Genomic DNA, 24887 nt, shown 5'->3' with positions numbered 1-24887 from the left:
ATACAGTGTTCGCCCTCAAGAGCTCCATACAGTAGTACTACCAGCCATTCCCGGATGTACAAGTTTGGGCACACATTAGGCGTCTAATAAATGCTTGTTTTAACTGAGTCCGGAAACCAAGATACACTTTAAGCTGGTCAAACTTTGGTGGCCCAAGAGACTAGAGTAGGGTAGAATTAGACCATTCTGGAAACTGTTTCAGAATGACTGAGATCTTGAGTAACTAGACCATCCTGATGATCACTACTCTAGGGACTCTAGGTCCATCCAGGAGTCAGAAGTTTTTGAGAGAAGCCCCAGAACCCTAAAGAATTTAACAGTATATACCATGATAGAATTTCTAAATACGTGTACAATAAAACTCCCAAGGTTCCTGAAATGTTGATAGTATATGGTGAAACAGGACTGAGACAGGGGTTCAAAACAGTTGACAGACCCCTCTACTGCAGGGCTTCTCAACACCTGTAAGCAATGTGCTATGTTCCTTTTACGCACTGTCTTATTTAATCTTCACAGCGATCCTACACAGTCGGTCTTATTATTTTTCCCATTTTAGAAATGAGCAGGCTGAACCTCACGAAGAGTAAGTAATCTGCACCAGAGCACAAGGTACAGAATGGGACTCTGAAATCACATCTTTCTGGCACCAAAGACGGGTTTGTGATCATCCAAGGAGTACTGTTTTTATGATATCGATGGGCACTAGAACACCTCCAGAGGGACACACAACATAAAGCATTTCCCAAACTGGGATGAGAAAATCCTTTTGAATGAATCTGTGCTTGAGACTAGCTTTCCATGTAATCCATTTTGAGAAATACTGTGGATCAAATGAATCAGAGATATCCCATGGCAGATAGAAGGGAGGTGGAAGGCAGCTCAGAAGGAAAAGCTAGCTTATTAAAACTGTGCTCAAAGAACTATTAATAGGGACACGCAAACTAAACCTCAGTTTAACAAGTATCATTTCTTTACTTCCAGATTCACAAGTTATAGTTCATGGCTCATTTCTGTCAAATAATATTTGATACGATATTCCAATCCCAACATCTTCTAATGTTTGTTCTAGTTCTCTAGTTTGTTGTAAGAATTTGACTTAACCAGTTCAATTCATGTCACTAATTTTGATAAAGTATATTCAAATTGGGAGTTTAAGTTTTAACTTTCTATATATTTCAATAGGCCTACAATTAGCATTTTGGGGTGAGGTCATTTTTCGTTGTACAGGACTGACCCCAACTTTGTAGGAGCTAGCATCCCTGGCCCCTACTGACTAAATTCTAGTAGTACTCTTCTCCAGCCCTCCAGTCATTTTGACAAGAAACATCCCCCTAATTTCTAAGGGAGTGGTATCACCCCTGGCTGAGACCCACAGGTTTACAACAAACCAGAAAGTTCCAAAAAACAAGCACTGAAGGATAAACACCTACCTTGACCCTGCATTCAGTATTCCAGCAAACAAATCAAGATTTAATATGCTAGCTTCAATCCTGCATGTATAATGTCTCATTACGTTTCTCTTTATTCTGTTAATAACATGAACAGATTCAACAAACTGCTAAAATACCATTTTTAGCCAAGAGGGCTGAGCCCTCTGTACTTTGCCAACAATAGCAATAAAACTGGGCAGAAGCAAGCCCAGGATTGCATGGGGGTATTGGCTTATATCTGAGGCAGCAGCCACAAATCAAAAAGTATACCTGAATAGTCTATCATTTTGTCAAATCTGGACTTTAAGAAGGATGCTGGTTTTTTCTTTCTTTTTAAAATGATTTATTATCAAAAAGCTTGCTCCCTCTCACTGCTGAGTCAGCTCAGCAATGCAGCTCTATCCTTTTTAGGATTATTAGGACCCAAATAATTTTAGACTGAAACAACCACCACCACCACCACCACCACCACTACAACCAACTTGACTGCTGGTTCAGTAACATATTCACAGGCATGTTAGTATGCATTCCGGAATACCGGGTTCACTTCTTCATTGGAATGCCAATCACCATAAAGTCTTCTGCTAGAGTCACTTCTTGGAGATCTAACACTGATTCCGCTTGCTTTTTTAGTTCTACAATCCCATCTGTTTCTCCTTCTCTGGCCAAGGCAACCGGTTTGTACCTCTGACTGAAGTGAGTCAGAACTAGCCTCTTCGCTTGGCACAACTTTGCAAACGCGGCGGCCATCTGTGGCGTGCTATGGCCATGCTCTTTTGCCTTGTCCATCTGAGCGTCATCCAGGGTCGCTTCATGGATCAACAGGTCTGCTTCAAAGCACAGCTTCATTCCTCCATCACCCACAACCCCAGAACAGTCACCCAAAATGCAGATTTTTCTTCCAACAATAGGCTTTTTTAAGACATCTTGGGGAGAAATTGTAACTCCATTTTCCAGAACAACAGAAATACCATTTTTCAGCTTCCCATAGGCAGGACCTGGTGGCACACCTAATGATGGAGGCAGATAACATCACATCATGGGAATGGAATTTATGACTTGTTAAGAGAGTCTGTTTTAACAGCACAGCAAACGGAAAACGCATCCAATTCTTTTCATAATTGTTATAAATATTTTACTATTCGTGGAAAGCTGGAACATTTATACATTTTTGAAAGTTCGGTGTTGGCTATTGATCTTAGTGATGCCCTAGTACCTAAAACATTTCCCAAGCACACGTGTCAGATGAGCTTTAAGCTGTTAAGTCCCACTAAGACTAAGACCTTCTTATAGTCAAGCTACCAGCTTTGATTCTCTGCTGTGAATGGGAGTAACAGTTTTTGAGACTACTTTACTTAACAAGCTCATCTTTGAATAAATTTAATGAATCCATTTAAATAATGACAGAGTACCTACAAACTGACTAACTTAATAAAAAAAAATGGTTTGAGAGGATCATTTGAATCACATCAAGAAGCATTTCTGGCAATCATACATAATCAATCTTCTTTGCAGACAGTGGCAGTTTTTGGTAAACCTTATATTAATTATCTCATATTCATCCAGAATAACACATGACCATCACTCTGAACAACATCTATGAACAGAACGTGTTCACTAATTCCATCATGCATCATGTTTAAAGTTTCCCAATATAATAGTATTTCCACAGGTTTTTAGATAAGAAAAATACCTTTGGCCTAAGTCACTTCTCTTCATTATTTAATATTTTGTTTTAGTTGGGGAAGAAGGAAGAGACTGCAAAAAGAAACAAATATACAAAAGACACCATCATCTTTTTATAGGCTCCGGTGTGGCCATGCCAAGGAAGGCGGTGATGCTGGGCGTGGAAGGAACCTGGATGCTGCTTCGAGATAGGTGAAGACCCCCTCACACACGACAGCCCGGCATGGAGGAGGTACAAAGCCTCAGAGGGGGCCCAAGTCTGTCTCTGTGCTGGCTCCCGCCTATGAGGAACCTAGGCGTGTGAAACACTTGAGGCATGGTGTTCTGAACACCAAATTAACTTAATCAAAGTTGAATGAGTAGGCAAGGCTGATAAAGAAGGAAAACCCTGAAGGTAGCTGGTTGCAGTTGCACGGCTAAGAACTATGGCAAAAATTCTCAGGCCAAAGAAGTCAACGAAAACATACTTCAAAAGGAAGACATGAAAACATCAAAGCCTAGACCTAAGACAACCACCACCACCCTGCCATGCAAGATAGCCAGCTGAAGGTAAGACAGACTAAAATTGTGGATCCAGGGGGAGAAGAGAAAAGGATTCACATATATACTTGGGTTTTGGTCTGAATAGCATCTTTTGGCCCCACGTATTTCCCTTAATAAGCAAACTTTGGCCAAAGAAATAAGTGGAGAAAATGTCAGTTTTAGGCCTGGGACACAGGAAAGGAAGGTTATTATGACACTTCTAGCAGCTTCAGCTAACAACAGCTTAACTGATGAGAAGGAAGGAAAAAAACAAACCCACCACTTACCGAGGTCTTTCAGTTTCTGTGCATTGAGTTTACCTGGGCGTTTCTTCTCCACAACTGAAAATCCAAAGGAGGGAATTCGGTGAAAGAGGCGAAATGCTTTTACAACAAACTGTTCATCATCAACCAGAAGGTATGAGTTTTCTTCTGAGTCTAACAGGATAGTTCTTCCTTGTCCCTCTTTGGGATGGCTGTCTGTTTTACTCACATACATACATTCTTTTAGTTCTTCTGTAGGACACTGATCTGCTGTAGGCACCAGCTCGTGGACCACGTAGGGGAAGACCAACTCTGTGTGAGAGAGTTCCATGGTTCGCCAGATAAAGTCTCGAAGCCCAGCAGGGCCATAGATTTCAATAGGCTGTTTGGTGACCACAGAGCCACTCTGCAGGCTGATTGTGCAGAGGAGGCCAGGAAGGCCAAAGAAATGATCTCCATGAAGATGTGTGATGAAGATCTTGGTAATTCTCCCTTTGATTGAGGCAGAGAAATAAAATTGGGAATTTTTCCAGAAGTAAAAACCCATACAACGCTACTTAAAACATGTATAACAACTTACATAGAAAGCAGCAAAATGAATTTAGAGTTCTATTTATCACCACAAACTTATTTCTTTATATTTTGCTACATGATTCTAGAAGCAAGGAAGATAGGCTTTATGGTTTTAATAAGATATAACTTTTTCCATAAAACATCTTCAAATTACATAGTATCGCAGTTTTAAGAGTATTTTCCTACATATCTTCTTGCAGAAAGAAAGAAAGAAAGAAAGAAAGAAAGAAAGAAAGAAAGAGAGAAAAATAAAAAAGCGTACTGAAATAGTTCACTTAAACTAGACAGGCCTCAAATGTCAAAAGCATCTGACAGTTACAATGCCCTCTACTGCTCCGAGAATACCAAATACATACTTCCAGCAACCCCGGCTCCAACTTGACCGAAGCCTGAACCCCAAACTGCCATTTAAGGACTCTCCACACTGGACAGAGATTAACTAACCAAGAAAGAGACTGCCTGTCTGAGTGAGTCTGAAGAGGGAGGAGAATAAGGAAGACGTTGAGGCAGGAGGGAGAAAGGAGGTGGGAGAGAATGGGGGTGAAGAACCAGAGGGGAGGTGGGCAATAGATGCTAGAACATAGCTCAGAGGGCAGATCCCCTACGGCGTTACATAAAGGTATGTGGGCCCAACCCTTCTTTTCAGTGAGAGCTAACACAATGGCTTTTTCAGTGCATATTGGCTTAGGTTGTAACTTAGCCAATGGTAAACTGAATTTACTGCTGGTATGTGGCAGAATGCCACATTAGCATTTTTCTGAGATGCACCAGGGCATTTTAAAAGTAACAATCACAATTAACACAATTTTAGTGTAACAGAATTCTGATCCTAGCCTCATGGTCCACCTATTTCAAACATTTGATACCATAAAAGAACAGGAACAGTTTATTGTTACCATAAAAGAACGGGAATAGTTTATTGTAAAGTGATTTGTCCAGTGACATCAAGGCAAAAGTGTTCTCCAAGTAAGTCTTCCAGAGTTAATACACAAAATCCAGGTCCCTGTGGCAGGGAACAATAGATTGGGTAGAGGCTAATTTGAGATCTAGAGAATCCTGAAGCACTCTAGAAGTTTCCTCAGTATGCTCCTGTTTGTTTTCTCTTTTTAGGCCTTGCTTTTATTGTCTTTTGACTTCTTGGAAACCCTTTCATTCTCCCCTTCCTGCTGTCCGGGCTGCTGAGGCGACCGTAAATATGACCTGAGGCCTCTACAGACACTATGATGGTTATTGAGTCATGACCTCACGTTGACCTTACTACTGCCAAGTCAGACGTTCTGGGCCCTCTCCCTATCTAGTGCACAACAAAGCCAACACTGAACACCAAAACAATCTGTGAGCCCAAAGCAAGTTAGACAAATTAGGTAAGTCAAAAATTGCTTCCCACAGTTATCACAGTTTCAGGGAAGACAAACATTTCATTTTTCAAGAAACTTGATTTCGGAGAGAGAAGGAATGGCAACCACAATGATCAAAGTTAGGAGATGCTATCAAATGAAGAAAGCAGAGTACACGAATTTCCTTTCACTTGAGAACAAGAAAGTTACAGGGGGATATGCCACCACAGAGAAGCAGAATACTAAACATCCCCTAAGTGAGGATGCAGTTATATTTCCTGCCATAGGAAAATGTCTGCAATAGAATTGTTCAGTATGATACCATTTACACAAATTGTACACACACACACAACTATACCATTAACATATCTACATCCACAAAAAATTTACCTATAATGTAATTTTACCTATAAGGGGAATTCAGGCTTTCCTTATTTTATGTTTCTGCTTTGTCTGAATTTTTTCAATGAGCATGTATACTTTTTAAAAAATTTTTTTACTTATTTAAGTAACCTCTATACCCAATGTGGGACTCAAACTCACCACCCCAAGATCAAGAGTTATATGCTCCTCTGAGTGAGCCAGCCAGGCGCCCTGCATGTATACTTTTTATAATCATTTCATTATACTTTTGTAATACTTTTAATAATCATTTTTAAGGGAAGAAAAAGGAAGGCTTAAGCTCACTCTTTAAAATTATGAAGAAATAGACGTGACAAACCCATACTTGTAATCAGATCCTTGCACATTAGGACCAAGGAAGCTTAAAAGAAGTGTGTTTAGATAAATAAAAAGTACTTCCTTATGAAACTCATAAAATATTATTATTATCCCAGGAGGAGTACAAGCTGAAAGGGTTTCAGTGAATCAAATAATGATGGGTCCATATTGGGTTGAAAGTAATGCAGATGACTTGAAAGTACTCCATTCCGGTTTAAGACTGGGGGCTTTTGGAAATGCTAGAGTCAGAGATAATGTTCTATGATTACCATCTTAACCCTCATCTGAGGCCAGGTATTTTTTTAGCAGTAAGAATTTAGTAAACTAAAGGCTCCCTTAGGCTTTATTTTATTTATTCTTTGTGAGGCTTAGCTTTGCAAAATGTTTACTTAAAACATATGTATGGCTACAAAATATAAATTATTAGAGAAAGGTATTGTAGCAAATAGACATGAGGTGGTACTCACAGCCCCTGCCTCTTGATGTTCATGTCCCTCCACAGCTCCTTCTTCTTCAGTGTGGGTGGGACCTGTGACTTTTCTTACCAGTAAAATATGGCACAGGGATACAGTGTGATTACATTATAAGATTCCATCTTGCTGGCAGACTTGCTCTTGAGTTTCTTTCTCCCTGGCTGGCAGTAAGGGATCAAGCTACCACGAAGCAAAATCCACATGATCAGGAACCAGAGGAGGCCTCGAGGAGCTGTGGCAGCCTTGGTCCTACAACTGTAAGGACTCTGCCAACAACTCAAGTGAGCTCTGAAGCAGATTCTTCCCCAGTTGAGCCTCTGATGAGATCTCAGCCCTGGCCAAACATGGATTGCAACCCATTGAAACCCCGAAGCAGAGAACCCAGCCAACTCAGGCCCAAATTCCCTGACCCACGGAAACTGTGAGATAATAAATGCAAATAAGACACTAAATTTATCATCTGTTATGCAGCATTGATAACTGATACAGGTATTAAATAAAGAGTAAAGACTTATCTCCACATCCAAACCTCTGGTACCCACACTTAACAGTTTCTTGTTTCTGTTTTAATCATCCCACCAATTCAATCCCTACTGTCTAAAATGTGAAATATCACAGCCTCCACTCTAGCCTGTTCGTCCCTGAGAGTTCTCATGAAAGGAACCCCTGTGTGACCCAAGGGAAATAAAGAAAAGTACCTGCCCTCACCTCAGGGTCAAGGCCATTGAGTCCTAACTGATATGCATTAGTTCCTTCCTCCAACAGCTCTGTTCTTGACTTCCTATTTAGGTCTGGGACACCAGCCCCATTAACTTGTAGTAATCCTACACTTCTTCACATCCTAGACATTCAATCAGTCACCACCCCCTGCTAGTTGTGTAAGTATTTCTTAAATTGAGTCTCTCATCTTCATCCCCATCCCTACTTCCATCTTCAACATCCTCACCCACTATCCCTTCTCTCAGATGAATGCAAATGCCTTAAAACTGGTCTCTCCCGGGGCGCTTAGCTGGCTCAGTTGGTTAAGCAACTGCCTTCAGCTCAAGTCCTGATCTCAGGGTCCTAGGATCGAGCCCTGCATCAGACTCTCCACTCAGCAGGGAGACTGCTTCTTCCTCGCCCTCTGCTCCTCCCTGCAGCTTGTGCTCTCACTCTCTTGCACTCTCTCTCTATCTCAAATAAATAAATAAAATCTTAGGGGCGTCTGCCTTCGGCTCAGGGCGTGATCCCGGCGTTATGGGATCGAGCCCCACATCAGGCTCCTCCGCTGTGAGCCTGCTTCTTCCTCTCCCACTCCCCCTGCTTGTGTTCCCTCTCTCGCTGGCTGTCTCTATCTCTGTCAAATAAATAAAATCTTTAAAAAAAAATAATAATAAATAAATGAATGAATGAATGAATGAATGAATAAATGAATAAAATCTTAAAAAAACACACATACAAAAAAACAACTGGTCTTTCCCAGGGGCGCCTAGGTAACTCAGCTGGTTAAGCATCTGACCCTTGGTTTCGGCTCAGATTGTGATCTTGAGCCCCAAGCTGGGTTCCATGCTCCACAGGGAGTCTGCCTGAGAGTCTCTGTCTCCCTCTGCCCCTCCCCTCTCTCTCTTTCTCTCTAAAATGAGTAAATCTTAAAAAAAACGAAAGACAAAAAACAAAAACTGCTCTCTCCCAGTATATTTGCCATAGAAAAACTCTGTCCTAAAACACAAATCAGACCATGTCATTCCCCTGCTTAGAAACTTTTAATGGTTCTTTATTGCCAATAGAATAAGAACGTTCAAATACCTTAGTAGACCATGGAGGACTTCATACTCTGCCCTCACTTTTTCAGCATTTTTATCTCTCATCTATCCTGGCCAACCACTCAATGCTCTGGATGGTTCAACATTCCCTAAACATTTCAACTTCCGTCCTGGAAATTCTATTACTTCTTGCTCACTCATTGTCTGTTCCTTGAATGTCCATCCCCACTTTTCTCCCCAGAGAAACTTCTAATCAACTCTTAGACCTTAGCTCTACTGTTACCATTTCTGGGATGCTTTCTCTGAACACACAATTAATGTCCCCCTCCTTTGTGCTCCAAAAGTATTTAGAAAATAGCTCCACTGTTATCACATTACACTACCTCTGTTTACATGTCAGTTTCCACCACTAGACTAAGAGATCCCTGGGTGCTAGAACTAACTTTCTTTTAGTCATCAATGCCACACACTGTGATGAATCACACAAATAATTTCAAGAACTATCATTTATCAAGACCTAGTAAGTGAGAAGCACCACATTAAGTGCTGAACACATTATTCATGCATCAGCTGAAGAAATATTTATTACATCTACTAGGTATATACATGATCCTTGAGCTTACTTTATCATACAGGGAAATACACAGTAAACACAGAAACAACTATTTAAATAACAATTTTACATACTGATGCTAAGAAATCAATAAAAATAGCACGAAACAGTAGAATGCTTGGGATGAACAAGGAATTACTTAAACCCAGAGGTTCAGGGAAAGCCTCTGAGGAGACGGCATTTGAACTAAGATTTAACTGACGAGAGACAACTGTACAGAGAAGGGATTATTATCTGTAATTCTTACAACATCCCTTCTAGGTTGAGTTTTTACCTTCATTTTCAAGATGAAGAAAATAAAGCTTAAGTTTGTTGATCTGCTAAGGCCACAAGCCAAGACACGGCTGGGACTGCAACCCAGGCTGGCCTGACTCTGGGCCAAGGCTTTGCACTACTGTATTCCTTGGTGTTTCTGGTGCTGGACCTTTGCTCGCGCCAATTCCTTTGGCTGGCATGCTCATCTTCTTCCCAGCCCAGTGAATCCCTCCTCCTCCTTCAACAACTCACGGGTCAACTTGAGATGCCTACCCTGATAACCCCAAATGAAAAAGAACACCTTATTCTCCTGAACACCTACTGCTCTTTGTATCCTCCTGTGATACGTACAACTATCTCCTGGTGGAAATAAGTATGTACGCTGTTCCTTTGCTTCTGCAGTATCCGTGTAATATGCCTCATGTATCCCACTCCATCCTCCAACCCCTAAGCTTATATAAATCATTGCTCTCAACATTTATAGGAAGAACAAAAAGTAAATAAATGAAGTTCAGTGGATGTGGCCGGATGCCTGAGGGCCTTCCAAATCTTGCCAGGGCTCTAGCACTGAAGTGGGATGCAACTGTCTGGGCTATTTCTGAGCAAAAGGCCCAAGGAGAGCCAACACAGTGAATAAGAAATAGTCTTAATGAGATAGCTGAATGCACACTAACCTGCTTTAAGCTGGCTTTTCATAAGCTGTGTCTGAGTCCCTTCCCCACAGTCAAAGAGCCAGCATTCGCCCTCACACCGAAGGACCAGAGCAGAGGCACCCCGGGTTGGGGATGGGTATGCTGCACCCGTACCCAGAAATGTCACGTCCATAGACATCTTCCACCCTGCAATGAAAAGATCATCCAGGGATTATTACACATCACTGATCAAAATCACCAAAAACATGTTCTTGTGAGATTTACTGTTATTTGTTATAAGTATTATTTATAAATTATTCAGAAGAGACTGGATTCTTGTTCTCTAACAGTTTTCCATAGAAATACCAAGTAAAATTTTAATAACTCTTAGAGTGAGTTAAAACCACAAGTTACCAAACCTTGTATGACTGTTCACATACACAAAAACAAGTTAAAAAACTGCCAAATCCAGTCAATTAAAAACTATAGTTGAATCCCAACTAGATGATATTCTGAAAAAGGTAAAACTATGGAGACGGTAAAAACACCAATGGTTGGCAGTGGTTTGGGGAGAAGGAGGGAAGGATGAATAGGTGAAGCACAGGGGAAAGGGTATTCTCATGTTACTAGTGGTGGAGGCATATACTGCTTTTATGTTTTGGGAGAGTGAGCTGGCAGCATATACTACCAACAATAATGATGCTGCTAACACTTTTTAACCCAGCTACACCATTTTTGGGAATCTACCCTGCAGAAATAAAGGACCTACGTACAATGATGTTTCTGGTGGTACTTTTAAGGTGGCTAAAATTTGGAAGCAATCTGAATATATTTCAATAGGGAAATGACTGAATATTTTATTGTACATTCATAACCACAAACTACTTATTTTGCAGTTAAGTCAGGTCTGTAATTCTTGTCCTGGAGGGATGACAGTGAGAAAAGTTATAGATGGCTATGGTATGATCTCATTTTTACAATGCCCCAAACCTCTGCATTTACATAAGACAGAGAAGGTCTGTGTGGAAGCATACACACCGTACTGTTAATATTAGTTATCTCAGGAGTGATTAAAATGGTGATGGTGGGGAGTGGTTTTCTTTTAAATCTTTGGATTGGTTTTGGTTGCAAAAAACAGCATCTGTTGTCTTTATTTTCCATATATTTTATATTCAATTTATTTAATATTATTTAAAAGAAATGTGTCATAAGGCTGAACATACTTTTCTAACTATACATCACCTAACCTTTCTTACCATTTGGAGATCCGGTCAGCCCTCACACACACAGATGGTACATCTCCCCAACCCATGCACAGGTTTTAGGTAACTGCTAGTGTCCCTTCCATGTGTCACTCCACACTTTCATTTCCAAGATCGAGCCTTCCTCTGATAATTGGGTAATTTAATTTGCAGAGGCTTTCCTGCTGGATTGCAGTTTGCAAGAGGTGAGAATAACAAAATGTAGAAAGTTAAACATTTTAAAAGTGAATAAATGCAGAAAGAATAATAAAATCTAATCATTTTGCAATCCTTAACAAATAATGGATCTAGGCCAGTGGTACAGAACCCTGGAGCATATTAGAATCACCTGGAGAGCTTTTGAATCATATCAATAATTGGGCTCCATCCCAGAACAATTAAAGAGGAAATTCTGCAAGTAAGACATGTTTTAGTATTTAAAAAAAATTTTTTTTTCTTCCCCTGTGATTCTAACGTGCAGTCAGGTTTGAGAATCACTTAATGAAAGGCTAATGGAGAACTACAAAGGATAGATCAGGCTGACCTGAATTCACTAGTCAAGCAGTCAATCTTAAAAAAAAAAAAAAATTATAAAACTTTCAAACACAGAAGTAGACAGATTAGTGTAATGCATTACCATATAACCATCACCGAGCTTCAACAATTATTAACTCATGGACAATCTTGTTTGGTGTATATCTCCCACCCATTATCCAAGACTGTTTGGTAAGTTTTCATCTGAGTATACTTAAGTGGTACTGGGTACTTCCATCAGGAAGCACATGCTGTCTGGCTGTCCCTCTCTTTCTGATGTTAACAGCCAATAATGTTCACTGCCAGGATTCACTATTTCATTCGAAGTCGCCAAAAGGTGATATTCCCTTATTCCTCTGCAGTTATTAGCTGGCATCCTTCTGTAAATCCTGGGTCAATTATTTAGTTACCTTGTGGTGCAATCTGCACAGAAAAGGTTCAGTGATCAATCTTAACACCACAAAGAGAAACAAGATCTTATCTAACTCCGGGTGTGTGCCATATGAAGTACACAATGACCCTATGAGGTTTTCTTGCCAGAAAGTAGAACCTGAATCCGAAAAAAACTGTAATCTAAATACCAGTTTATTAAAGGACACCACGGGGATGGAACAAGCATAATCCGTTATGTAGGAAACTTTACAGAACAAATGAATAGGTTTCTTTAACAAGTAATATACAAGGGAAAAAAAATAAAGAGGGAAGGCATAAGGAGATTAAATGCAATAGAAAAGACATCAACCAAACGTGGCATGTGTAGCTTGTCTGGACCTGGATTTGGACAAACTGAAAAAGAGAGGAGTGGGAGAAAAAGAAACAATTGGGGGAATGTAAACGTTAACTGGATAAATGATAACACGAAATGCTTATTAAATTGATAATGGCTTTGTTTTAAAAAGGAGTTACTGTGGGGGCGCCTGGGTGGCACAGCGGTTAAGCTAAGCGTCTGCCTTCGGCTCAGGGCGTGATCCCAGCGTTATGGGATTGAGCCCCGCATCAGGCTCCTCTGCTATGAGCCTGCTTCTTCCTCTCCCACTCCCCCTGCTTGGGTTCCCTCTCTCGCTGGCTGTCTCTCTCTCTGTCAAATAAATAAAAATAAAATCTTAAAAAAAAAAAAAAGAGTTACTGTGTTTTACAAACATAAATAAGTATTTCACCGATAAAACGGTACATTCAGATTTGCTTTCAAATAACCCAATGAGGTGAGGATAAGAGATGAAACAAGATTATCTTATCTTCCTATGTTTGAAAGTTTCCATAATAAAAAATTTAAAAATGAGCCAAATAATCAAAACCCTTCCACCAGGTCGGGAAGTAATCAGAAATCAATTTATTTAATCAATGGTTCATATTTTGTGACATGCACCATTCGAGGCACCAGGAATTAAAAGTAACCAGACCAGATCTGGTCCCTGTCTTCTTGAACATAAAACCAGCCGCTTGCTTTCTCATGGCTATTATCCACCTTGGATCAAGTGCCATTCCGGTCGAGAACATCGCACACGACCACAGTACTGTCACCTGACACTCCCCGGGCCAGTGGTTCTCGTCCCGGCTGCACATCACAATCTCCTGGTGATTCTGGGGACTCGGCACCTGGAAGGCTTCCCAATGACTCTAAAAGCTGCCAGGTCGAGAACCAGTTTCCATACAGGCAGCGCCAACCCTGCAATCACCCTGTGGCGAAGGGAGGGCGGATACTGCCTTCCTCCATCTTAGAGATGAAAGAACCGTGGCCCGGGGAGAGACAAACGGAGAGGCCAAGGCCGAGTCAGGGCCAGAAGCCAGGTCTCCGACTACTTGCGAGCCCAGGCTCTCCCCAAGTCAATGTCAATCTCCCGAAGGAGGGGTGGGCGGCGGCAGGAGCGCGGGGCGGCGGGGAGTTCCCGCCTGGGGTGGGGGGTAGACAAGGCGCGTCCTCGCTCCCCGGCGCTCCCCGGGCCTGGGTCCTCCAAGCCGGGCTCGGCCCGCGAGTCCGGAGGAAGCGTGCCCGCCGGCGCGGCCCGGCTCACACGGCGGACGCGAGGCAGGCGGCGGCGCAGACCCTGGCCCGCCCCTCTCCGGCGCGCCCTGTCCCACTCACCCACTCCCCGAGGCCCGCGACAGGAGCCCAGGGAGGCGCAGGCCCGCGGCAAGGCCCAGCCGTCCACGCGGCGGCGCCGGCGCGGGCGGAAGTGCGCCGAGGGCTGTGACCGCGTGTGGCCGCTCTAGGACGCGCCGGAGGTCTGCGCTCGGTGGTGCCCGGCCAGGCCGGGCCGCGCGGGTGGGCTCGCCAATGATTGCGGGAGCCCTCTTGTCCCCATTGGGTCCCTGTCCGCCTTCAGTCGCCCGCACCATTCTCTGGGTAAGGTGGTAGTGGTCACCTATGAGGACCAGAGCTCCCGAAAGGGAAACGTTTACTATTCTGCTTTTTGTTTTCCACAGTGCTCCTCGAAGAGTGTTGTCCCCTATACTTTGTTCCTGCATGTTTGTGTAATTTCTAATCTTTCGCTGGGATGAATCTTTCTGTCTTTCAATCACTAAACGTTTAAGCCTGGATGCCGTAAGAAAAAGCAGTGTGCCTTGGAATCAGAATTCACAGCGGCATTACTATAGATCCCGAGTCTCCGTTCTATTCCACTTTATTTATCCTATTTAGGGATACCCTAAACACAAGCATCGCTGGTGTGTTCTCTGGGCACAGCAGAGCCTGCTGGACGCCCCGGCCTGCTCTGGTGCAGAAACTGCACGTGGTAATCACCACCAGGACAAAAAACTTGGTTTAAATTACAACATAAAGAAACAAACAAAAAAGGCTATTTCAAGCTCCTTGATTTTTGCTCGACGTACTTGAAGTGGTCAAAGCATCTAGCAGCTTCGTAACAGGAATAAAGGTGCTGTGCCTGTGGGGTTTTTGAAGCTACCAGAAGAGAGGGATCAAGAACCATTTTGCCCTACCCCAACTGCTTTGCCCAATAGACCATTACATATTTTACTTTTTGGCTTCTTCAAAGCTTTAATTCAAGTATTAATTGAGCTCCAGCTTTGTGGATTATATTATTTTTGAGGCCAAAAGAATTTTTTAAGTATATCATGGCCCCTGGTTTTAGGAGCATACACTGGGGCTGGAAAAGTATGTATTGGAAAGCCAGCAACTAACCATATGAGGGAACAAATGAGAAGACAAAATGAGTGATAAGAATATAGAAAAAGGGAGCTTAGTGGATATGCAGTTAAGAAAAGGTGGGGCTTGAGCTGGGTCCGGTAGGAAGGTTGATACTTGAATTGGTGTTGCCAAAATGGAACAGTAAGTTGGATTTAGTTACATGGGGTCTGACTTAGCAAAAACACCAGAACTTGAACTTTATTTATCCTGACACTTGCTTAGTTCAGAAGGGCCCAGAAAGACACACATCATTCCACAGCTAGGTCTTGATCACAACTTAGCTAGGGGTTGCCCACAGAAGTACTCTCCACAGACTTAAATCCCTCTGGAGATTCCTGCTTACCCATCAAGGCTTCCTACAACTCCTCTTCTCAAGGTTGTTATATCTTTAGAGAATCATGGATAGAACTTTTTATTTTTAAAACGTTCCATTATATGGGAAATTTTAAACACACACAAAAGTTGAGAAAATGTCTAATGAACCTTTATGTGTAATGATCACTCACCTTCATTAGTAACATCTGGTTCATCTTGTTTCACCTACAACCAAACCCTTCCCTTTTAAAGGCAACAAAAACCTGGATTATTTTAAAGCAAATTCCAGACACACTATCATTTTATCCATAAATATTTCTAATATTTAAGAATCCTTTTTTTGGTAAAGTTTCATCACTGTGTAATGATGATGGTAAGTTTAGTATATAAATATTAAAGATAAGTTTCATTTACATATTTATTTATTCATTTACTTTTATTTAAGTAGGCTCCGTGCCCAGTGTAGAGCCCAATGTGGGGCTTGAACTCATGGCCCTGAGATTAAGACCTGAGCTGAGATCAAGAGTCATTGTCCAACCTACTGAGCCACCCAGACACCTCAAGATAAGTTTTTTGGTTTTTCTTTGCTTTAAAGATTTGATTTATTTATTTGAGAGACAGAGAGAGTATGAGTGGGGGGAGGAGCAGAGGGAGAGGGAACAGGAGAAGAAGACACCCTGCTGAGTGGGGAGCCAACATGAGATCATGACCTGAGCAGAAGTCAGACTCTTAACTAACCGAGCCACCCAGGTGCCCCAAGATAAATATTTTTTAATTTTTTTATTTTTTGTTTATTTATTTATTTATTTGACAGAGATAGACAGCCAGCGAGAGAGGGAACACAAGCAGGGGGAGTGGGAGAGGAAGAAGCAGGCTCCCAGCAGAGGAGCCCGATGTGGGACTCGATCCCGGAACGCCGGGATCACGCCCTGAGCCGAAGGCAGATGCCTAACTGCTGCGCTACCCAGGCGTCCCGAAAAAAAATTTTTTTTAAATATAACCATAATATTATCATAAAAAGACAATAATTCCTTAACATCAAATGTTCATTCGTTGTTTAAATTTTCCCGATCGTCTCATAACTTTCTGAGGCTCATTTGTTCAAGTCAGAAAATAAAAATATACAATAAAAACATTAAAAATCTCTTTTAAAAAACTTAACTACAATGTTATTGTCTCACCTGACGATTTGTTAAAATACCCAGTTACTTATAAATATCATCTAATAACTCTTCAGTGTTCAAATTTCGCTAGTTATTCCCAAAGAGTCTCATATGTCAGTGGTTTGTTTGAATCAGTATTCCAAAAAGGTTTACATTGCATTTAGTATAAGTTTCTAAAGTTTCTTGTGAACTTTTAAAAAAAGATTTTATTTATTTATTTATTTATTTATTTATTTATTTATTTATTTATTTTAGAGAGAGAGAGCACACAAGTAGGGGGAGGAGCAAAGGGGGAGGAGAGAAAGAATCTCAAGCAGACTCTGCACTGAGCACAGAGCCCAACATGCAGCTCAATTTCATGACCCTGAAATCATGACCTGAGCCGAAACCAAGAGTCAGATGCTTAACCAACTGAACGTCCCAGGTGCCCCTCTTTTAAACTTCAATAGTTTCTTTGCCCTCTCCTTTCTTCTTGTAATTTATTTGTGGAAGAAATTGGGTCACTTGTCCTCTATAATTTCCCAAATTCTGGACTGGGCTGATTGCATCTCCATAGTTTTATTTATTTATTTATTTATTTATCTATTTATTTATTTATTTTTTATTATTTTTAAAGATTTTACTTATTTATTTGACAGAGAGAGAGACAGCCAGCGAGAGAGGAAACACAAGCAGAGGGGGAGTAGGAGAGGAAGAAGCAGGCTCCCAGCGGAAGAGCCCAATGTGGGGCTCGACCCCAGAACTCCAGGATCACGCCCTGAACCAAAGGCAGATGCCTAACGACTGAGCCACCCAGGCACCCCTCCATGGTATCATTTAACATGTTTCTCTATCTCTTGCATTTCCTATCACATGCGAAATAGAGCTAGAGGCTTGTTCTAAGCCTTTTTAGCGGACAGAGCTAATAAATATATATTTTTTAAAGTGAAATAAGTCATGAATTCATACTGATTTTTTCAATTCAAGTGTAAGATTATAGAGTTTTTACTTAATTTCTTTAATTGTATACTGATGTCACTTATATAAAAAATCTTGGGTCTAATGACATTAACATAATTTGATTTAGCTCCAGTAAAGTAACTCCAGCCAACTACTGGATATATCACACTAGGTATGTACAGTCAAAAAACTATTTTCAGATTACATAAGAATTATTTTTTTCTGTGTTGTTATGCCACCAACCTGATACACAGTTAGATTCTTTTATTTATTTTCCATTTTTAGGTATTTCTTTTTTATTTTAAAAAATTTTTTTATTTTTTATTTTTTTAAGATTTTATTTATTTATTATTTATTTGACAGGGAGAGAGACAGCCAGCAAGAGAGGGAACACAAGCGGGGGAGTGGGAGAGGAAGAAGCAGGCTCCCAGCGGAGGAGCCTGATGCAGGGCTCGATCCCAGAACTCTGGGATCACGCCCTGAGCCGAAGGCAGATGCTTAACGGCTGCGCCACCCAGGCACCCCTAGGTACTTCTTTTTTAAAATTTGTTTTAAGTTATGTAAATTACTTACATGGGTTCCAAAGTCAAAATTATATTCAGAAAAGTATTAGTTCCTTCCCTTTATAGGTAACACTTTATTAAAATCAGTTTTAGAGGAACTTCCAATATGACAGCATGAAGTGCTCTATGGACCCTATCCCCAGAAAAACTGGTTAAAATGATTTAAAAAATGATTAAAATGATTTAAAAAAATGATTTTAAAAAAACCCCAAAAAAACAGTCATTTAAAGTCTCTGGAAATGGTCCTAAGGAATTTAGCAAATGAAGAAACATTTTTTCAAAAACTTTACCAAAATTCAGTAGGAACAGTGAAAGTTTATAGTGTTTGAACTGAGACCTGCTTGCCTCCTTTCCCCTCCCTAATCAGTGAGATGGAACTTCCACTCTAGACTGGTGCAACCAATAACACAGGTCTCCCTCTCCTCCCAGTTCACCGTCAGAGAGCTATCTTCTAGCAAGGGCTAGCCCAGCAGTGTTTCTCATGCTGCCCACAGCTACTGGTTGGTGAGGCTAAATTCCAGACAAGTGTTGCTAAGAGGTGAGATGGAGGCTTTAGTTTAGGCACGGCCTAGGGAGAATACTAGGACCCTGATTGCCTTGCCCTGGCTCATAAAGTGGTGGTTCCATGCAGGGAGAGGCCAGCCAAGAAGACCTGAGGTCTCTGACCCACTCAAGTGCCCAGCTCCTAAATTGGTGGTGTCCCTAAATGAGTACATGCCATTGTCTCCAACTTCACAGCTTTGGCTCAGAGATTTTGCGTAAAGGGAGAAGCAGACCGAAAATGTACATTTTAATCTCTTCCAACATGTCGGCTTCACTCTCAGTAGACTGTGGAGACCTCAAGCTTAAGGGCACGCTTAAAAGGGATGGAGATGACAGTGAAAGGGAGGTTGGTAGAATCATTAGACATACAGGCTCAATTGTCAGCAGCTAGTTTTCCTAAGAAGGGGCAGTGGGCACAAGACAAATGGAAGGAGCTTACCTGAGGTTAAGAAAAATTCAAACAATGACCTGAGAAATCCCTACAATATTAGGGATAATAACTCTTTGTGATGTAAGATGCAAATATTTTCCAAATTTGTCATTTGTCTTTTTACATTGCTTAAAACATGAACTTTTGAGTCAAAAGACAGTTCGAGTCTTGATTTTACCCCTTTGTATTTGGGTGACCTTGGTCAGGTTATTTAACTTTCCTGAGCCTCTGTTTTTCCCTTGGTGAAATGAGAATAATAATTGCTCTCCTTGCCTCAAATTTTTGTTATAAAGACTAAATGGTGTTTGTTGAAAATGGCTTGTAAAGCGTTATTCAAATATGAGTCATTCCAAAGTGATACCTAGCACATCTAATAATAAAATTTATACAGGTAGGAGAAACCTGGCTTCTCTTTTCTCTTCCATTCTCTGCTTAGAGGTAACCTAGATGTAATATAATAGTGGTTTTCTCAAATCGGTAAACGAACTGACCTATCATTACATCTACAGTTGTAACTGACTCGGAATTAAGGGGAAAGGATAATGACTCTAATCACAAATTAGTAAAAATGGTGGGTAAGTTTCAGAGCCAACAGAGGGATAACATGGCAGACTCCATGACTTTATTTTTCTCATTCAACTTACATTCAGAAACTTTTGTTGGTCACTCCATTATTTGAAATCGGTCACTGCTTAAACCTATATAGAGAAAGAGCCCTGAACTGGGTGAGGAAGAGATTTTGAGACTATACAAAATAAACAAAAAACATGACCCAGCCCTTGATTTGCTCAAAGTACTGTTGGACGGGCTACTATTTACATACTTATAAGTAGCTGACATCGTAACTTGATGTCAATCAGAATTCTTGGTTATAAGCATAGAAATCAATTTTGGCTAATTTATTTATTTATTTTTATTTATTTATTTATTTTTAAGATTTTATTTATTCAACAGAGATAGAGACAGCCAGCGAGAGAGGGAACACAAGCAGGGGGAGTGGGAGAGGAAGAAGCAGGCTCCTAGCGGAGGAGCCTGATGTGGGGCTCGATCCCATAACGCCGGGATCACGCCCTGAGCCGAAGGCAGACGCTTAACCGCTGTGCCACCCAGGCGCCCCAATTTTGGCTAATTTAAATTGCAGACTGAAAGGAGATTAGAGAGCCCACAGAACTGACAGAAAACATGAACTAATGGAGAAAGCACAGCCAAGGTCTTGCCTCAGTGCCTTCTTAGGGCACCGCCATTGACGAACCACCACTTGAAACTGGCCACTGTTTTCGGCAGCCACGAAGTAGGGAGATGGAAGATTCCCCCCACTAGCTTTGGCTTCCACAGAGGAAAGGAGCACATTTTACCCCCTGCAACACTACACACGGTGGGGAGGTGATAAGTGCAATGGAGAAAAATAGGGAGGAGAGAGAGAATGTTGGGGAGTTCGGGTTGCAAACTTTAAAAGGGTGAGTTAGAGAAAACCTCACTGAGAAGTGACATCTCAGCAAAGACCTAAAGAGGGTGAAGAAGCAAGCAGCGGGGACACTGGGACTCTCCTTGCAGAGAGTGCCGCAGATGCCGAGTCCTGTCTGGAGTTTGCCTGGTGTGCTCACGACAAGTAGTGCCGAGAGAGAGCGAAAGAGCAGGGAGAGCAGCAGGTGAGGTCAGAGAAGTAGGTGGTGGTAGTGGTGGGCGATCATGTAGTTGCTTTTGTGGCACTATAAGGACGTTGGCTTAGCCAGTTAGGGTTTTGAACAGAGGAGTGACTTGCTCCATTTTATGTTGAAGAGGGTCACTCTGGCTGCTCTGCCGAGAATAGACTGTAGGTGGCCAGGGTGGGGAGACCAGTGAGGAAGGCATTGCAGTCACGCAGGTGACCGTGACTGTGGCTGGGTCTAGGGAGTCAGCAGGAGAGACGTTAAGAAGTGGCCACGTTCTGAAGATACTTGAAGATACCCACAAGAATTGCTGATGGGTTTGATGGGAGGTGTGAGAGAAAGGGATGGAGTCAAGGATAACTCTGCGGCTTTTGACTGGAGACATTTCTGTAAACCGGGAGACCAGAAGAGAAGGTTGGGGAGGAACCACCGATGTTCAGAGCAGCCTCGTCTGATGCTGATGCTCTCGGAGATGGTTCCCATTCCACAGGAGAACAGCAAGGCCTAGCTGTGAGTTCCCGGCCCCGGCGAGGCCGGCTGATTGTATCAGGCCAGCTTCTGGAGCTCCTGCCTCTGCCTTTCTCAAGGAACTGGGGGAGATGGGAAAGGGGAGCTTGAGGGCATTCTCTTCTGACTGTTCTATTTTTCTGTGAAACAGGAAACAAGACTGTCTGCTGAAAGTGGGGATGCAGGAGGATGTCCGAGGTCTGATGCAGGGAAGGCATCAGTCACTGGATGCCCGTAATGCCAGCAGCATCACAGGTTTTCTTGAAGTTGGTGATGATGACTGAGTGAGACCAGCAGCAGCTACATTCTGCTGCGTGCGCCGTGCTCAGTGTGGGTGGTTGAGTAGTTCATACAGCATCAGGTGCAAGAGGGTTGAATCCTGGCTTTGCTGGTTTTGATAGTTACATGATCCTAAGGGCTCCGCACCTCACATTCTGCAAAACGGGGGACATATTAGCACCTACACCTCAGAAAGTTGTTGTGAAGGTGAAATGAGTAAATAGATATCGGGTACTGAGAACAGTGCCTGGCTTGAAGCAAGCACTCGGTAGGCATTAGCCGTTATACCATTTTATCCCTTTACCAGCCCTTATCAACATACAACCTTTCCTGACTTACTGTTCTAACATTCCGGTCTTGGAATGTGTATGTGGTGGGGACAAGGGCTGAGGAATAGTTCCTTTACCCTATGATTAAACTAAATGAGGAGAGAAATAAAGTCGGCAGCCGAACAAAAGGAAAGGAAAAGATAACGAGCATGAGTAGTGCCCCACGAGTGAATCTCAGTCTAACCCCAGAGCACTCCCAGGTGCTGGGGGAGGGTTAAGGATTGAGATAATACTGAGTTTTAAAAGTGCCGTCTATACAGCAGCCTCTAAGAACAAGGTCATAACACATTTTTTATGCATGGGAAATTTTACTAAGAAAATATACACATCTCATTATAATTTATATATCACAAAAGAGAAAAAACAATTCACATCATTATGGAGCATTTAGGCAGATTCCTGGAACCATCTGTAATAAGTTGATCTGGTATAATCCACTCTACTCAAGGCATCCCCCCCATTTTTATTTTAAAGATTTTATTGATTTATTTGACAGAGAGAGAGACAGCCAGAAAGAGAGGGAACACAAGCAGGGGGAGTGGGAGAGAAAGAAGCAGGCTCCCAGAAGAGGAGCCTGATATGGGGCTCGATCCCATAACGCCGGGATCACGCCCTGAGCCGAAGGCAGACGCTTAATGACTAAGCCACCCAGGTGCCCCAATTTCAGTTAATTTTAAAGGCCATTAGGCAAAGTATATCAAACATTAGACAAAAATGTTACTTTGCCAAATAGCTAAAATAAGTCTCAGAAATTCTTTATTCCACACATACATTTTATATTTTTTAACTGTTCTCATATTTTTTTTTTTTTAAAGTAAGTTCCTCGTCCAACTTGGAACTTGAACGCACAGTCCGAGATCAAGAGTTGCATGCTCTACCAGCAAGCCAGCCAGGCACCCCAGCTGTTCTTACTTTTTAATGGAAGAAGTTATATGTATGTATATAATACAATAGCTATCATTGTATCAGAATATCATTGTATCAGGATAGGAGGATAGATCTTACAATTCACATTGACATTGGCAGAGTCACAAATCGTATAAGCATTATTGAAACTGGTTTGCACAGAAGTGATAGCAGTTGGTGGTTCAAGAAAGATTACCAAATCTAAAGATGTTAGTGAACTGGTTATTGAGAGAATCTTTGGTGTAACTTACCAAATTCAAAACCAAATCTTTTACGTTTACATCCAGTACTTAAAATGCTGAAGACTAACGAATAAAACAGGTTTATGATGTATTTGAGTTATAAATGGGAACAAAGTAAAAATAAGTAAACTGCTAAAACACATTTTTAAAAAAGACGTAAGCCTAATCTTATAAGAATAGGTGAAGAGTTTTCATTTGAAATAACAATTCTTTATTTAAGATCCAGATAAAATCACCTGTCACAGAGGCCCTTTTTCCTTGAGAAGGGCTGAGGTTAGGAGCCCTGGCTTTGCTACTCACCAGCCGAGATCCTGCGCAAGGCATTTAAACTCTCTGTGCCTGTGGTCTTCTCTGTAGAACAGGTGCAGTGACAGGAAGGGATTTGAGAATTAATTATGCTGATGCTTGTTAGTTGCTTAGAACAAGGCCTGGTGCTATCCATAAAATTTACTTTAGTGTTATTTGCTAACTGTACATACCTAGTATGTTAGTGACAATTCAATGACTGTAAGAATCAGTGATTTACTAGAACAGACACTTAAAATTAGGAAAGGGAAAATAATTTTTCTAGGACATAAAAGGACATACTGAAAACCGGGGAATAGATACCCACAAATTTTCCTTTAGTCGTACAACTTTAAAAAGTGTTCTGAATGTAGGGATAACTTCCCAAAGATAGAAGTGGCAAATAAGCTTATATTTGGAAAAAAAAAAAAACAAGATTAAATAGCCATATGTAAAAGTGTTTATTGGTAAAAAACCTGTTACATAAATATACAAACCATCCAAAGTCATCTGACTTAATTTGTATATTTTACACAACCAAACTATGAACACATTTCTATATTATATCTCATGTCACTTTTCTCTTTGAGAGGCACAATTTTTCTTTTCTAAAAAAAGGAAATAATTGTTACTTAAATCTAATCCCCAGTTTACCTGAGAAGCTCCTGGCAATAATTATTCAATAAGTAAGAGTCATGTCCTAATTAGGCCCCGTTGAATTTATTAAAAATTTGAAACAAAGCATTAGGCTTTTTCTCTGCCATATTAAAACATCCTCATTTCGGATGAGGGGAAGTTGTCTGTAGTCAAATTATCTTGAATATTTTAAATATTAAGTGTTACTTCATTTAGCTTGGCTGTAGAGGGTTTATTTCATTTTAACATTTTAGATGCACATCAAAATGCAAATCACACATCATTTAGGAACCAAAGTAGATAATGAATCTGTGTTTTCTATAAAGTCAGCAATGTGCCTGCACCTGAACATATGTGGTCTTGTTTTGAATGGAAACATGTTGATGCTATTTCATTATTTACGGTAGTTCCTTTAGATGGAATCCCAGTAGAGAGCTTTGGTATCTACATGAATGTTCTTAAGTGTTATTTATGCTCAGCAGAACTGATTCCATTTTGGTGAGTCCAACAGAACCCTGGAACTGTTCAAGAATATAAAGTTCTCTTTGAGGGATACTGAATGGGCTTGGGAAGAAAGCTACAGAACATCTGGATGAAGGCAAGGCTTTCCCACTCCCCTAGTCTCTTTGGACTTCCTCAGTTATCTGAAAGCAGTAAATAATGCCCCTTAATAATTATGCTTTGATCTTAATTCATTAGCAACTCTTTTGAAAAGGAGAATGTAGAATTTTATTTCTCCAGAAGCTGCTAATTTTAGAAAAAGAAAAGACAAAGGATAGGGGAAGTCATATGAAAAGACAACCAATAGAGAAGAAACAATTATCTATTTGATAGCTAACCTTTTCAAAAATGAAAATTGGTTGCTAGGTTTTACTTAATAAGTGAATTTAAAAACTATACTTGAGAACTGAACAGTATTCTAGCTATGTATTTTC

The 24887-nt window shown here is 41.2% G+C and overlaps 2 protein-coding genes and 1 long non-coding RNA gene across 6 annotated transcripts; 2 read left to right on the top strand and 1 right to left on the bottom strand.

Moving 5' to 3' along the window:
• Positions 1–1749: 1749 nt before the first annotated feature.
• Positions 1750–14235, bottom strand: ELAC1 (elaC ribonuclease Z 1). 3 transcript variants are annotated; one of them, XM_034642533.1, is made up of 5 exons: positions 14105–14235; positions 11503–11669; positions 10289–10453; positions 3926–4393; positions 1750–2440 (listed from the first exon to the last, which is right to left on the bottom strand). In XM_034642533.1, exons 3-5 carry the CDS (start codon positions 10443–10445, stop codon positions 1974–1976), a joined length of 1092 nt encoding a protein of 363 aa, XP_034498424.1. In that variant the 5' UTR covers positions 10446–10453; positions 11503–11669; positions 14105–14235; the 3' UTR covers positions 1750–1973. The 3 variants fall into 3 exon arrangements, with proteins under 3 accessions (XP_034498424.1, XP_034498423.1, XP_034498425.1); XM_034642532.1 differs by having other exon boundaries at positions 11503–11672; positions 14105–14225; XM_034642534.1 differs by lacking the exon at positions 11503–11669 and having other exon boundaries at positions 14105–14194.
• On the top strand, positions 13219–15982 carry LOC117795946 (translation initiation factor IF-2-like). The gene is made up of 3 exons (XM_034642205.1): positions 13219–13223; positions 13978–14365; positions 15927–15982. The coding sequence occupies exons 1-3, from the start codon at positions 13219–13221 to the stop codon at positions 15927–15929; spliced, it is 396 nt and encodes a 131-aa protein (XP_034498096.1). The 3' UTR covers positions 15930–15982.
• A 2070-nt stretch (positions 15983–18052) lies between these two features.
• Positions 18053–24295, top strand: LOC109489229. 2 transcript variants are annotated; one of them, XR_002142182.2, is made up of 3 exons: positions 18053–18111; positions 21427–21530; positions 22699–24295. It is a non-coding gene; the product is annotated as an uncharacterized LOC109489229 (long non-coding RNA). The 2 variants fall into 2 exon arrangements; XR_004620221.1 differs by having other exon boundaries at positions 21427–21605.
• The last annotated feature ends 592 nt before the right edge of the window (positions 24296–24887 follow it).

This window comes from Ailuropoda melanoleuca, chromosome 14 (genome assembly GCF_002007445.2).
Source record: "Ailuropoda melanoleuca isolate Jingjing chromosome 14, ASM200744v2, whole genome shotgun sequence".
Lineage (NCBI taxonomy): Eukaryota > Metazoa > Chordata > Mammalia > Carnivora > Ursidae > Ailuropoda > Ailuropoda melanoleuca.
The sequence above is the reverse complement of the archived record's forward strand: the minus strand, read 5'-3'. Positions and strand labels throughout refer to the sequence as shown.